At 45.9% G+C, this 13,277-nt stretch overlaps 1 protein-coding gene across 3 annotated transcripts in view; it reads right to left on the bottom strand.

Moving 5' to 3' along the window:
* Positions 1-413: 413 nt before the first annotated feature.
* LOC119963747 (small integral membrane protein 31-like) overlaps positions 414-13,277 on the bottom strand; it is a 50,421-nt gene continuing 37,557 nt past the window's right edge. For all 3 annotated transcript variants that reach the window (XM_038793052.1, XM_038793050.1, XM_038793051.1), the window contains exon 3: positions 414-1,145. In XM_038793052.1, the coding sequence (XP_038648980.1) occupies positions 982-1,145 (164 nt within the window). In that variant the 3' untranslated portion in view covers positions 414-981. The remainder of the gene's footprint in view (positions 1,146-13,277) is intronic.

Here is a 13,277-nt window from a genome sequence, read left to right as displayed (position 1 = left end):
TCCTCAGGTTCTTCCATGCTCATCACTGTGCACTCCTAATTTTCCAAACTCACCAGTTGTCAACTACAAATTGGTCCAAGGATTCAGTGAATAGAAAATATTTAATCGGCCTTCTCCATGTCGGTGGATTAGTGCTTTCTTTTCTTCATCCAGTGATTTATCATTGTTCGTCACGAGTCAAAGTTCTACCCAATGATTTTTTAAATTTAAATTTAGAGTACCCAATTATTTTTTCCAATTAAGGGGCAATTTAGAGTGGCCAATCTACCTATCCTGCACATCTTTGGGTCGTGGGGGTGAAACCCACGCAGACACAGGGAGAATGTGCAAACTCCACACGGACAGTGACCCAGGGCCGGGATTCGAACCCGGGTCCTCAGCGCCGTAGGCAGCAATGCTAACCACTGTGCCACCGTGCTGCCCTAATTCTACCCAATGATGAGAACATTTTCTGCGTCAGTTTACATTGATATCCAGCTGCATCCAGAAACAAGACTTAAATGAAGGCATGATGGTTGAATTGCCACTGTTGTTTGCAGGAATCCTGTTTCTTTCAGCAGCTTGCCAGAATGTCTAACTCCAGGATGTCAGCACAGGCACAGTTTGACATACTGCAACACATTAGGAAACTGGATGGAAGACAGTGATGATGGATTTAAGATTGACCTGGGTTTAGCATTATTGGATCCAATCCTGTTGAAGATTTTGAAAAGTAGTTCCTCCAAATTGACTCATTTGCTCAACTTGAAAATAACAGACATTTCCGATCCAGTGTAAGGTATTTTTCATTTCTGTTGGTGTGTTCCATAGCGAATTAGAAATCTTTCAGTTTATAATTATGTAGTCTATAAATACTATAAATACAGAGTGTACCACCCATAAGGCATTTACACAACAACTGTTATTGCTTAGCCTGATTTCACCACAGCCAGCAATCACAATACTGGAACAATGTTATCCTCACTTCTTCATGTGGTTTAGCTATGGTTGTACTGAAATACATACAGATGGCATTTCTGATGCTTGACACTGGGTGACTTGTCCTGATTGGGCTTCAATGGAATCAGATAGCTTTACTTTCACTGTTTGTTTGTCATCTTCCTTCTTGGTTTTCTCGCAATCTTCTCCTTTAGTTTCTTCATCTTCTAAAGAAAGAAATGTGGGAAATTTCAATCAGGTGCTTTACTGCAGCCTGACTACACATACACACAGCGCCGGCCCTAGGGTTGCTGGCGCCCCGGGCAAGCTGAACTTCGGCGCCCTTGGGGGGGGGGGGGGGGGGGCCGAGAGGGGGGGGGCCGAGAGAGGGGGCGGGGCCGAGAGGGGGGGCGAGAGGGGGGGGGGCGAGAGGGGGGGGCGAGAGGGGGGGGGGGCCGAGGGTGGGGGCGGGGCCGAGGGGGGCGGACCCGAGGGGGGGGGCGGACCGGGAGGGGGGGGGACCCGAGGCGGGGGGGGGGGGAGCGGACCGAGGGGGGGGCCGCCCTGGGGGAGTGCGGCCACCGCGCATGCGCTGGTTGGCACCGGCCCAACTGCGCATGCGCGGGACCCGAGTCTCTGGCGCCCCCTAGCACATGGCGCCCCGGGCGACTGCCCGAGTTGCCGGTGCCTTGAGCCGGCCCTGCATACACATACCTGGTGGGTTTAGTGGGCAGCGCAGTGGTTAGCACTGGTTTCTCACGACGACGAGGTCCCAGGTTTGATCCCGGCTCTGGGTCACTGTCCGTGTGGAGTTTGCACGTTCTCCCCCACACTAAATTACCCTTTAATTGGAGAAAATGAATTGGGTAATCTAAATTTATTTTTTAAAAGAAAAAAAAATACCCGGCGGGTTTCAAAACCCAGTTTCTGAAATATTGTTGCTCCCCTAAAATCATATGCAAAATTCTAACCAGTGGATATCTTTCCGATTAAGATTGGCCTGTGTGAGGATAGGCCTTTTTAAAAAAAAATTGGTGTGCTTTCTGTTCTTTCAAAAGCTGATTGGATTTATGGTAATTCAGAATGGCTTCGAGATAGTGCCATGTAGGTGATTGGTTCGCAACGTAGAGCATAGAATAGCTGGACAATTATTAAAGTAGATTTGCAAACGGCTGCATCAAAGGAAACAGAGGCTGGTCATGCTTTGGAGAGGCAGGAAGCATTGTTTATTGTCCCATGGAACAGTTGTGCGACTATTGCTATTTAGGTTCCACATCAATAATTTTTAATTGGGTTTAGAACCAGAACTGTAAAGAAAATTGCTGATAATATCAAAATTTAGATATTGTGAAGCTGGAGCTAGGTGGACTATGAATGTTCAAGTGGGAAATGGCAAATTAAAATGAATATAATTAAGTGCGAAGTGGTAAGTAAGACCAGTGAAAGAGAACAAACATTGGATTATAAATTAGTGGTTAAGATAGGATACAGTTCAGGAAAATAATTTAGAGATCATTCGAACTGCCCGTGTAATGGTAATCAATATAAATAGAAGCTTGGGTTGAGAACACAAATCCCAGGTTGTGATGCTGAGTTTATATAGGGCATTAATTGGTTTGTCCCCATTTGGAATATTATGTGCTATTCTAGTTGCTATGTTACAGGAAGGTTCCAATGATAGTGGAAATGGTACAGCACTGGGCTGGCTTTCTATCATTAGACATCAGGTATCAAAGCTACAGAGAAAGACTACAAAAGTTTAGTTTATTTACACTAGAGAAGACAGACAGGGGATGTTATTGATGCTTTCAGCGTTCTTACGGTTAGGAACAAGTTGAAACTTGAGAAACTAGTCACCATGACAATGACAAGAAAGCAATATTGGATAGAGTTCAAAAGAGAGAACGTAAATGGGCAGACCAGATATAACTTTTTAAAACTAAATTTAGAATATCCCAATCTTTTTTTCCCAATTAAGGGGCAATTTAGCGTGGCCAATCCACCTGCCCTCCACATCTTTGGGTTGTGGGGGTGAGACCCAGGCAGACACAGGGAAAATGAGCAAACTCCACATGGACAGTGAGCCGAGGCCGGGATCAAACCCGGGGCCTCGGTGCCATAAAGCAGCAGTGCTAACCACTGCGCCACCTTGCCGCCCTTGCTCCAGTGTTTTAAACTTCATTGCCTGGATCTCTGAGTTCTAACAGAGAAGGTGTTTTCACTTGTTAAGAGATAAAAGCTAGGAGCCAGTCACCAACAAATCCAATAAGAATTCAGGAGAAACTGCTTTACCAATGGGGTTTAAAGAGGGTTTAAAGGGGAAGCTAGGATAAGTAAACAAGGGGGAAGGGAGTAAAAGGATATGTTAATGGGGTTAGATAAAAAAACGAGTAGGAGGAGGTTCCTGTGGAGCGTAAATACCAGCATGGAGCAGTTGGGTGAGGTGACCCATTTCTATGTCATACATTATATGCAATGCATTTTTAAAAAATAAATTTAGTGTACACAATTATTTTTTTCCAATTAAGGGGCAATTTAGCATGGCCAATCCACCTAGCCTGCACATCTTTGGGTTGTGGGGGCGAAACCTACGCAAACACGGGGAGAATGTGCAAACTCCACACGGACAGTGACCCAGAGTTGGGATCGAACCTGGGACCTTGGCGTGTGAGGCTGCAGGGCTAACCCGCTGCACCACCGTGCTGCCCTATGCATTTTTAATTCATTGTAATACTCATTTTGGCTGGAAATAATGGGTTGTGTGTTTACCATAGATCTCAGCATGTAAATCAACCCACTGTATAAGACAACAATATCTGTTCAGCAGCAAAATCCATATATTGGTCTATATGTGGCATATAAATCAACCCCCTCCTCTTCTCTTCTACAAATGCTATAATCACTTTGGGTGTTTGCCTCAAATTTCCACCTCAGAAATGCATGTTTTACTGACCTTATAAGTCAGCGCATGGGATCAAGCTGGTGATACATGGAACATACAGTGCAGAAGGAGGCCATTCGGCCCATCGAGTCTGCATCAACCCACTTAAGCCCTCACTTCCACCCTATCCCCGTAACCCAATAACTCCTCCTAACCTTTTTGGACACTAAGGGCAATTTAGCATGTCCAGTCCACCTTACCGGCATGTCTTTGGACTGTGTGGGGCAACCGGAGCATCTGGAGGAAACCCACGCCATGCCATACAGGACATGTTGCCAAGTGGATGCTTGGGAGTTTAAGATATGGCAACTCAGAGCAGACGGCACATGGTGAATGACAAACAGCAATGGATCCACTGGCAAAAAGAATGATGTAATAATAATAACCTTTGTCACAAGTAGGCTTACATTAACACTTTAATTAAGTTACTGTGAAAAGCTCCTGGTCGCCACATTCCGGCGCCTGTTTGAGCACACGGAGGTAGAATTCAGAATATCTAAATCACCTAACAGCAAATCTTTCGGGACTTGTGGGAATAAACAGGAGCAGCCGGAGGAAACCCATGCAGCCACAGGGAGAACTTACAAACTCCACACGGATAGTGACCCAAGCCGGAAATCGAACCCGGGACCCTGCCGCTGTGAGGCAACAGTGCTAACCATGTGCCACCATGCAGTACAAAACTGGTTTCAAGTTATTGTCAAATAACTGTGCTGCAGCCAGGGGAATTTGGTGTTATTGGAAACCTGGTGCAAGAACGGAAAAAGAAGGAATCTGCTCTGAAGAGAATATTTAAGACCAAAAGTGGCATGAAACTGGAGACCGGCCACTCGCCTGATCCTGAGAAGCATGTATCAGAATGGGTCCTCAAAAATCATCTGAATGGTTCCATTGTCACAAGGAAGGGCAATGAGTATATATGCAATTAAGTGGAACAAATAAAACACTGAGTCCAACAAAGATTTCAGAGCAACAGATAATTGGGCAGCATGATAGCACAGTGGTTAGCACTGTTGCTTCACAGCTCCAGGGTCCCAGGTTCGATTCACGGCTTGGGTCATTGTCTGTGTGAAGTCTGCACGCTCTCCATGTGACTGGGTTTCTGAATTCAATCTGAATTCTCCCTCTGTGTACCCGAAGAGGCGCTGGAACGTGACGACTAGGGGCTTTTCACAGTAACTTCATTGCAGTGTTAACGTAAGCCTCCTTGTGACAAGAAAGATTATTATTAACAGTTGGTGTAGCCACTTTATAGAATAAAAATGTCTAGTGTTGTTGCAGAAGACTAAGGTCATTCAGAAACTACCAAATGCCAAATTGACCAGTTTCCAACAATCCATCATTAGACAACAGCAAAAATGCGAGTACCCATTATGTCACATTGGCAACTTGGATGAAATGCCCAATAAATTTCATTATGCCCTGCAACCGAAAGGTGGAAAGGTTCAACTGAAAACCAAAAGATGTGCGAAGACAACAATTCACGGTGGTTTTGGTAGCATGGTTGACAGAATGATATTAAAGCCAGTGGTAAAATTTTAATGTAAAACCATGCTGAAAAGCAAATTCCCTGCAGGAGCTTTGTGTATGTTCATGACAACGGATGGATGGATAAGGATGAAGTGAAGCTGTGGATCATTAATTATAGGTATCCCAGTGGCATATGCAAACAACACAGCTTATTAGTGTGGGACATCTGAAGATCCCATAAAGCTGATGAGATAAAACGGCGAGTGCAAAGAAATAACGCCCAAATTACAGCCATGGGAAGGGGACTAACATTCACAATTCAGCCTATGGATGTTTACTTCAGCAAGTCATTCAAGGATCATGCTCGTATCAAATAGAATCGGTGGATGGTTGATGAAAAAGCTTTCATAAAGAGCGAAGTACAGTTTGCCCTACTTGATGTTTTGCATGGTTTTGTCATCAAATCTTCGGATTTTATTCACCTTTTTAAATTTAGAAGACCCAATTTTTTTCCCCAATTAAGGGGCAATTTAGCAGGGCCAATTCACCTACCCTTCACATCTTTTTTGGATTGTGGGGGTGAGACCCACGCAGACACGGGGAGAATGTGCAAACTCCACACGGACAGTGACCCGGGGCCAGGATCGAACCCGGGTCCTTGATGCCGGGAGACAACAGTGATAACCACTGCACCACCGTGCAGCCCCTGCTGGGATGTAATAAACTGTATTCAGATTGCTCAAAAACTATGGAATATTCAATTCAATGAATGGAGAGGAAGATGCGGAGGAATGATTCTGAAACTGAAGGCCCCACGTTTGATCCAGAGTGGTTCTTTATGATAATGCCAAAGTGACTCAGAATGTATTTGACAAAAGTTTTGCATCACGGATGCCGAACACAACGAATTTCACGATTTTTAAAACATTTTGATTGTGATTAAATATCTTGTCAATTTAATGAATTCAATAAAATTATCACATTGATTTAATGTGAATTATCAATGTTATAATATTGTTCATATTTCAGAATAGTGACCACCTACATCAACTCTCATGCTTCGCAGTTTATACTCAGCGTAGAAGTCAACCTTCAGCTTTGGAAGGATTTTTCAGGGCTTCACTGATTGACTTATATGCTGTGATCTATATTAATTTCATCTGGACGTTCCTTTGCATTTTACGCTTTTTTTGCCAGTATGGTAACACCATAGGTGGCTGCATTTATATGCTAAAAAGAGACGTGGAAGGGCAGCACGGTGGCCTCGTAGTTAGCACAACCGCCTCACGGCGCTGAGGTCCCAGGTTCGATCCCAGCTCTGGGTCACTGTCCGTGTGGAGTTTGCACATTCTCCCCGTGTCTGCGTGGGTTTCGCCCCCACAACCCAAAAATGTGCAGAGTAGGTGGATTGGCCAAGCTAAATTGCCCCTTAATTGGAAAAATAATTGGGTAATCTAAATTAAAAAAAGAAAAGAGACGTGGAAATTGAAGGGCTGTGCCAAATATTCCAGGACTTGGGTGTCAGTTTACAGGATCCATAAACACCACGCCAGTTATCTATGAAGTATGGCACAGCTACAATTAGCTGTATGAAGCAACATAAGTTTGCCCAGCTGTCTGGCTACAACAGTCCCAAAAAGACAATCAATGAACAGCTTGTTTGTCAGTGCAATGCATTTTAGAAAGGTATGTCAATATTTGACAAAGTCACCCTTCAGTGAAACAACCATTGATTATCAGCATAATTTCCTCAGAACGCACAAGATATCGAGTGAAACATTCCAGCAGAATAATTACAAGTTAAAAAAATTGTGCAGGAATGGCATTCCTACATGGGCTATAAAAAGACCAAAGCAAGATTTTGAATTTGGAAGTTGGGGCTACTAAGAGATAGATACTTCACAAAGCAGCAGTGACCCCGATGGGCAATTCAAGGGAATATTTGTTTTTTATTACTTCAGATTGTCAATACAAGTGACCCTTGTTCTTCTCTTTGTGGCATTCATTAAATGACAGTGGGAGCTGATTTTATAGCAGCACAGTTTGGTAATATGGACATTATATAAGCTCTGCTTCAGAGAATGCAATCACTTAGAACAAAATTCATCACATGAAAGAATCCCACATATTGAAAGGTAATGCAATAACTAGCTGAGACTGGCATTTAAAATAAATTTTAAAATAAATTTTGAGTACCCAATTAATTTTTTCCAATTAAGGGGCAATTTAGCGTGGCCAATCCACCTACCCTGCACATCTTTGGGTTGTGGGGGCGAAACCCACGCAAACACGGGGAGAATGTGCAAACTCCACACGGACAGTGACCCAGAGCCGGGATCGAACCTGGGACCTCGGCGCCGTGAGGCAGCAGGGCTAATCCACTGCGCCAAGACTGGCATTTTTACTCCAAAGAAGGAAACACAACTCAAAAGGTGCCTAACCTTGAATTAGAGAGCACTTTGGGCATCTGTCCCATGTTTAGGTTTTTAATTGTGTGAGTTTAAGTGGTGCAGTAAAATCATGGTGGCGACAGCTTGATCTTGAGTGGCAGATGAAGTTACATCCAAGTCAACAATCCTGATGATTTTCTCATTGAGTCCAGTTTCAAAGTCTGGATTTCTTTATTATTCAGGTAAGCAAGCTCTCCCAAAAGCTGAGGTGATTAAAATCTGAGTTATTCTAAATAGAATTTCTTCCTCCTTTATGAAAAATGAAAAACTTTATTTGACAAATTGATGTATTTTCTTCATCTAAAGGCATCAGTTCTTTGTTGGTTTCATCTCTGGTCTTGTTGGGTTAGATGGGGCAGCAAATATCCTCTGACACATGGCTCATGTGGTGAATGTTGATGTATGAACCCAGATAGTGTGTTTGGGAAGGTTATTCAGATCAGTGCTTGGTGCGCACAAGCCCAGCTTTTGCCATTCGGGCCCATACTGATGACATCATGGCTGCAGATCCCGATGTTCAAAGACGCTCATCGGCTTTCAGTTGTCCAACAATGTGCCTTTCATTGGATAACTCAGATTACTGAGGCCCTGCCCTGGGGGAGTGGCAGTGGCTTTATGGAATGTGAACCTGCTGTCTTCTCACGGTATCAAAGGATTTGTGCTCCCAACACTGCCCCTCAACCAGGGTTTTAAAAATTAATTCATGGGATGTGGGCGTCGCTGGCTTGGCCAGCATTCATTACCCATCTTTAATTGCCCTTGAGACAGCGGTGGTGAGCTGCCCTCTTGAACCACTGCAGTCCATGCGGTGCAGGTACACCCACAATGCTGTTAGGGAGGGAGTTCCAGGATTTTGACCCTGCAGTAGTGAAGGAACGGCAATATATTTATGTCAGGATGGTGAGTGGCTTGGATCGAAAATTCCAGATGGTGGAGTTCCCAATATCTGCTGCCTTTGTTTTTTTTTTTAAATCATTTATGGGATGTTGGCGTTGCTGGTTAGGCCAGCATTTACTGTTCATCTCTATTTGTCCTTCAGAAGGTGGTGGTGAGTGTAATGACTTAGGCCAGGCCTTTGAGATTGGCCAATTAGAATACGAGTTCCCTGATTAGTGGCCCAATCAGGGAACCCCTTTCTGTGTATTTAACAGGGAGTGTCAGATCCTCTGCACTCCCGATGTAGGCAGCAAGCTGAATGGTCATGGTTGGTCAGCTGTTGGGTTTGTAAATAAAAGGAATTCTGTTGAGGGTACTTCTGCCTCTGTGGACTTATTACACTGGCGATGAGGAAAACGGAACAACCTGAAGAAACCTTCTTGTCAGCAGCTGCTGCATATTGAGGGTAAGCCACTGACCAGCAAAATTCCTTTATTCGGAAAGTTGGACTCTTTTGACCCTACAGTGGAAGACCGGGCCCAAGTTGTAGAGCGGATGAAGTATTTCTTTAGAGCAAACGATATAATTCCGGATAAAAAGCAATGGGTCATTCTGCTGACCGCGTGTGGGCCAGCAGCCTTTGCCATTATGCGCAGTCTCACTTTTCCGGAGGCATCGGACACGAAACTTTCCAGGAATTAATGGACATAGTAAAAGAGTAGTAAAAGAGTACTATAACCCTAAGCCACCTCTTATCCTGCGAAGGTACTGGTTTTACTCAGCATTCCGAGACATGGGGGAGTCAGTTACAAACTTTTTAAACATGATTAAGGCGATTAGCAGGGGTTTGCGAATTTGGCCTGATGCTAAATGAGATGCTCCAAGACCGTTTGGTATATGGACTAAATAATTTAGCAAGAGAAAAACGTCTGTTAGCAGAGGCCGAGCTGGATAGCAAACAGCAGCTGGCTTTGTCCTCAGAAAAAGCAGCAAGCGGAGCCCATGAGTTACAGGGTACTCCGATGGAGGTAGACACCCATACCAGTGAAACTGAGTTAAGGGACTACCGCTGGGGGATAGGCAACTGCATAGCCACCCTCAGGAATGACTCGGATACTAAGTTGACCAGGCCCACTTGCAGAAGCCCTCCCAAGCAAGGGAAAATTGGGTCCAGACAGACTTTCGTTCGGCAAAATATTGTAGTTGTTGCCAGAGATCGGAGCCAGAAAGGAGAAATAGAAGCCCCAAAACCATCATCTTGGAGAAGGTCACGTAGGTACAGGAGAATGCATAGCCTAGAAGCCCCACCTACCTCCAACGAGGAACAACTAAATTGTGTAACAATGGTGAAATCAAAACCCATTAAATTATCCATAAGGTTGAATGGACGTCCCACACTGATAAGTCGACACTGGAGCAGCCGTACCAGTGATAGGCGAAACAGTATTCAATAAAATTCTCACCGGACTCCAACCCTTATTCCGAACTAGGACCTCAGCAAAACTGAGGACATACACAAGGGAACCACTGAGAGTGTTGGGCACAACACATGTAACTGTGGCTTATGGAGAGCAACTGCTTAGGCTGCCTTTAATGGTAGTGAAAGGTGTGGGGCCAAGCTTATTGGGACAAAACTGGCGAAAAGAGATCCAGCTGGATTGGGTAAACATTTTCCAGCTGGAAAATGGCCGCCTGAGCAAACTCCTGTGCAAATACCTAGAGGTTTTCCGAGAAGGGCTTGGGACAATAAAGGGAGCAAAGGCGACATTGCATTTAGATCCAGAAGCAGTCCCAAAATTCTACAAGGCCCGACCAGTACCCTTTGCATTAAGGCAGAAAGTCGATATGGAAATAAAACAATTGGAGCGTGAGGGAATAATAAAACCGGTCCAGTTTACAGAGTGGGCGCCACCCGTGGTGCCTATCCTTAAGCTGGACGGCTCGGTCCGCCTTTGTGGAGATTACAAACAAACTATTAATCACTATAACTGGACAAATACCCAATTCCCCGAATTGAGGATTTGTATGCAAAGCTGCCTGGAGGAATCCTATTCTCAAAGCTGGATATGAGCCACGCAAATCTACAGCTGAAGCTGGACAAACAGTCCCAAGAATTCTCAATAATAAACACCCTGAAGGGCCTTTTTCAGTATACAAGATTACCCTTCGAGGTATCATCAGCTTGTGTGATATTCTAGAGGACAATGGAGACGATATTGCAAGGACTACCACAAGTCGCCATTTACCTAGACAATGTCCTCATTACAGGACACACAAAGGCAGAACGGCTGCAAAACCTGGAGGAAGTCCTGAGGTTTTCAGCAGCAGGCGGCACCTAAAGAGAGAGAAATGTGTTTTCCTATCACCTCAAGTAACCTATCTGGGTACAAGGTTAACCAATCAGGGCTACACCCTTTGGAGGATCGGGTGAGGGTGATTAAAGATGCCCTGGCCCCCACCACAATCCAGGAGTTAAGGTCTTTATTTAGGACTGGTGTCATATTACGGAAAGTTGATACAGAGCAGAGCTTCCATCTTGGACCCCCTACACCGATGCACTAAGCAGGCGACCATTACCCGACGTCCCGCTATTAGTACCCAAAATAGAGGAAACGGTAATGATGTTACATATCCTGGACACCCTTCCAGTGGCCACACGAAACATTCGTTGATGGACCCAAAGGGATCCGGTTTTATCAAAAATAAAACACATGGTGCTCAGTGGGAGACGGAAAGACCGGTCCAGGCAGAATTCCACCCTTACTGGAGCAGAAGAGAGCAGATCACCGTGGAAGACAGGATCCTGCTATGGGGGGGTCGAATAATAGTTACAAGTCAAGGCCATTGTGCCATACTGGCTGAACTACATCATTTACATAGAATTTACAGTGCAGAAGGAGGCCATTCGGCCCATCGAGTCTGCACCGGCTCCCAGAAAGAGCACCCTACCCAAGGTTTTTTAAAATAAATTTAGATTACCCAATTATTTTTTCCAATTAAGGGGCAATTTAGCGTGGCCAATCCACCTACTCTGCACATTTTTGGGTTGTGGGGGCGAAACCCACGCAGACACTGGGAGAATGTGCAAACTCCACACGGACAGTGACCCAGAGCCGGGATCGAACCTGGGACCTCAGCGCCGTGAGGCGGTTGTGCTAACCACTAGGCCACCGTGGTGCCCTACCCTACCCAAGGTTAACACCTCCACCCTTTCCCCATAACCCACCAACTCCACCCAACACTAAGGGCAATTTTGGACACTAAGGGGAATTTATCATGGCCAATCCACCTAACCTGCACATCTTTGGACTGTGGGAGGAAACCGGAGCACCCGGAGGAAACCCACGCACACACGGGGAGGATGTGCAGACTCCGCACAGACAGTGACCCAAGCCGGAATCGAACCTGGGACCCTGGTGCAGTGAAGCGATTGTGCTATCCACAATGCTACCGTGCCACCCCCTGGGGCACCCTGGAGTCACAAAAATGAAGATGCTGGCCAGAAGCAATGTCTCGTGGCCAGGCCTGGACACGGACATAGCGGCATTGGTAGGTCGGTGCCAGCAAGGGCAGAAGGTGCCACCGGCAGCCCCGCTGCACCCATGGGAATGGCCAGGTAGACCATGGTTGCGACTTCATGTTGATTTTGCAGGCCCGTTTATGGGTTCAATGGTTTTTATAATTGTAGACACCCGTTCCAAATGGCGGGCCGTCTACAAAATGAACTCTGCAAATTCAAGAACAACTATTGAAAAACTCCGCACCTCGTTCGCAACTCATGGTATCCCGGAGGTGTTAGTTTTGGATAATGGATCGGTTTGCACCAGCCAGGACTTTATAAAATTTATAATGTCGAATGGCATTCAGCAAGCAAGGACGGTACCATACCCACCCAACATCAAATGGTTTGGCGGAGAGAGCCGTCCAGGCCTTAAGTCGGGCTGAAGAAACAGTCAGCAGCATCATTGGACACCAGACTGTCGCGCTGGCTATTTGACTACAGAACAACCCCACATGCCACAGTGGGAATAGCACCAGCGGAGCTACTCATGGGCAGACGGCTCCGAACCTGGCTGAGTCGACTATTCCCGAATTTGTGTGGCAGAATAGAGCGACACCAAGAGGCCCAATGCAGGGTCCATGACAACACTCGCCGAGAAAGGCAGTTTAACGCGGGTGAAAATGTATGGGTCAGAAATTATGCGAATTGACCCACATGGGTAGCAGGAACAGTCAAGGCCAGGACATGACCTGTGTCGTCTGAGATACGTTTGGGAAAACATGTTATAAAGAAACACCTGGACCAGGTGCGGGCCTCAGATTTGTTTCCTCCCCCGGAGCTGACTCAGACCGGCGTGCCAAGGTCCATGGAGAGTCCTCCCCGACTAACTATTCACGCCCCCTCCCCGACACCATTGGTGAAGACATCGGACTTGGATAAGGACATCATGGATAATGTCACAGCTGTACCCCTGCCGCCGGAGGAAAGGGGCAAACCTCAGGCGCTCACATCGGAAAAGACAGGCACCTAGCCATTAAACCCCCCCCCCCCCCCCCCCCATGTCGGAGGCCGAAGTGGAGGATCTGGACCCGGCTCAAAAATGATGCAGGAGGCCCATGAC

This window comes from Scyliorhinus canicula, chromosome 3 (genome assembly GCF_902713615.1).
Source record: "Scyliorhinus canicula chromosome 3, sScyCan1.1, whole genome shotgun sequence".
NCBI lineage: Eukaryota > Metazoa > Chordata > Chondrichthyes > Carcharhiniformes > Scyliorhinidae > Scyliorhinus > Scyliorhinus canicula.
This window is presented reverse-complemented; position numbering and strand designations above follow the sequence as displayed.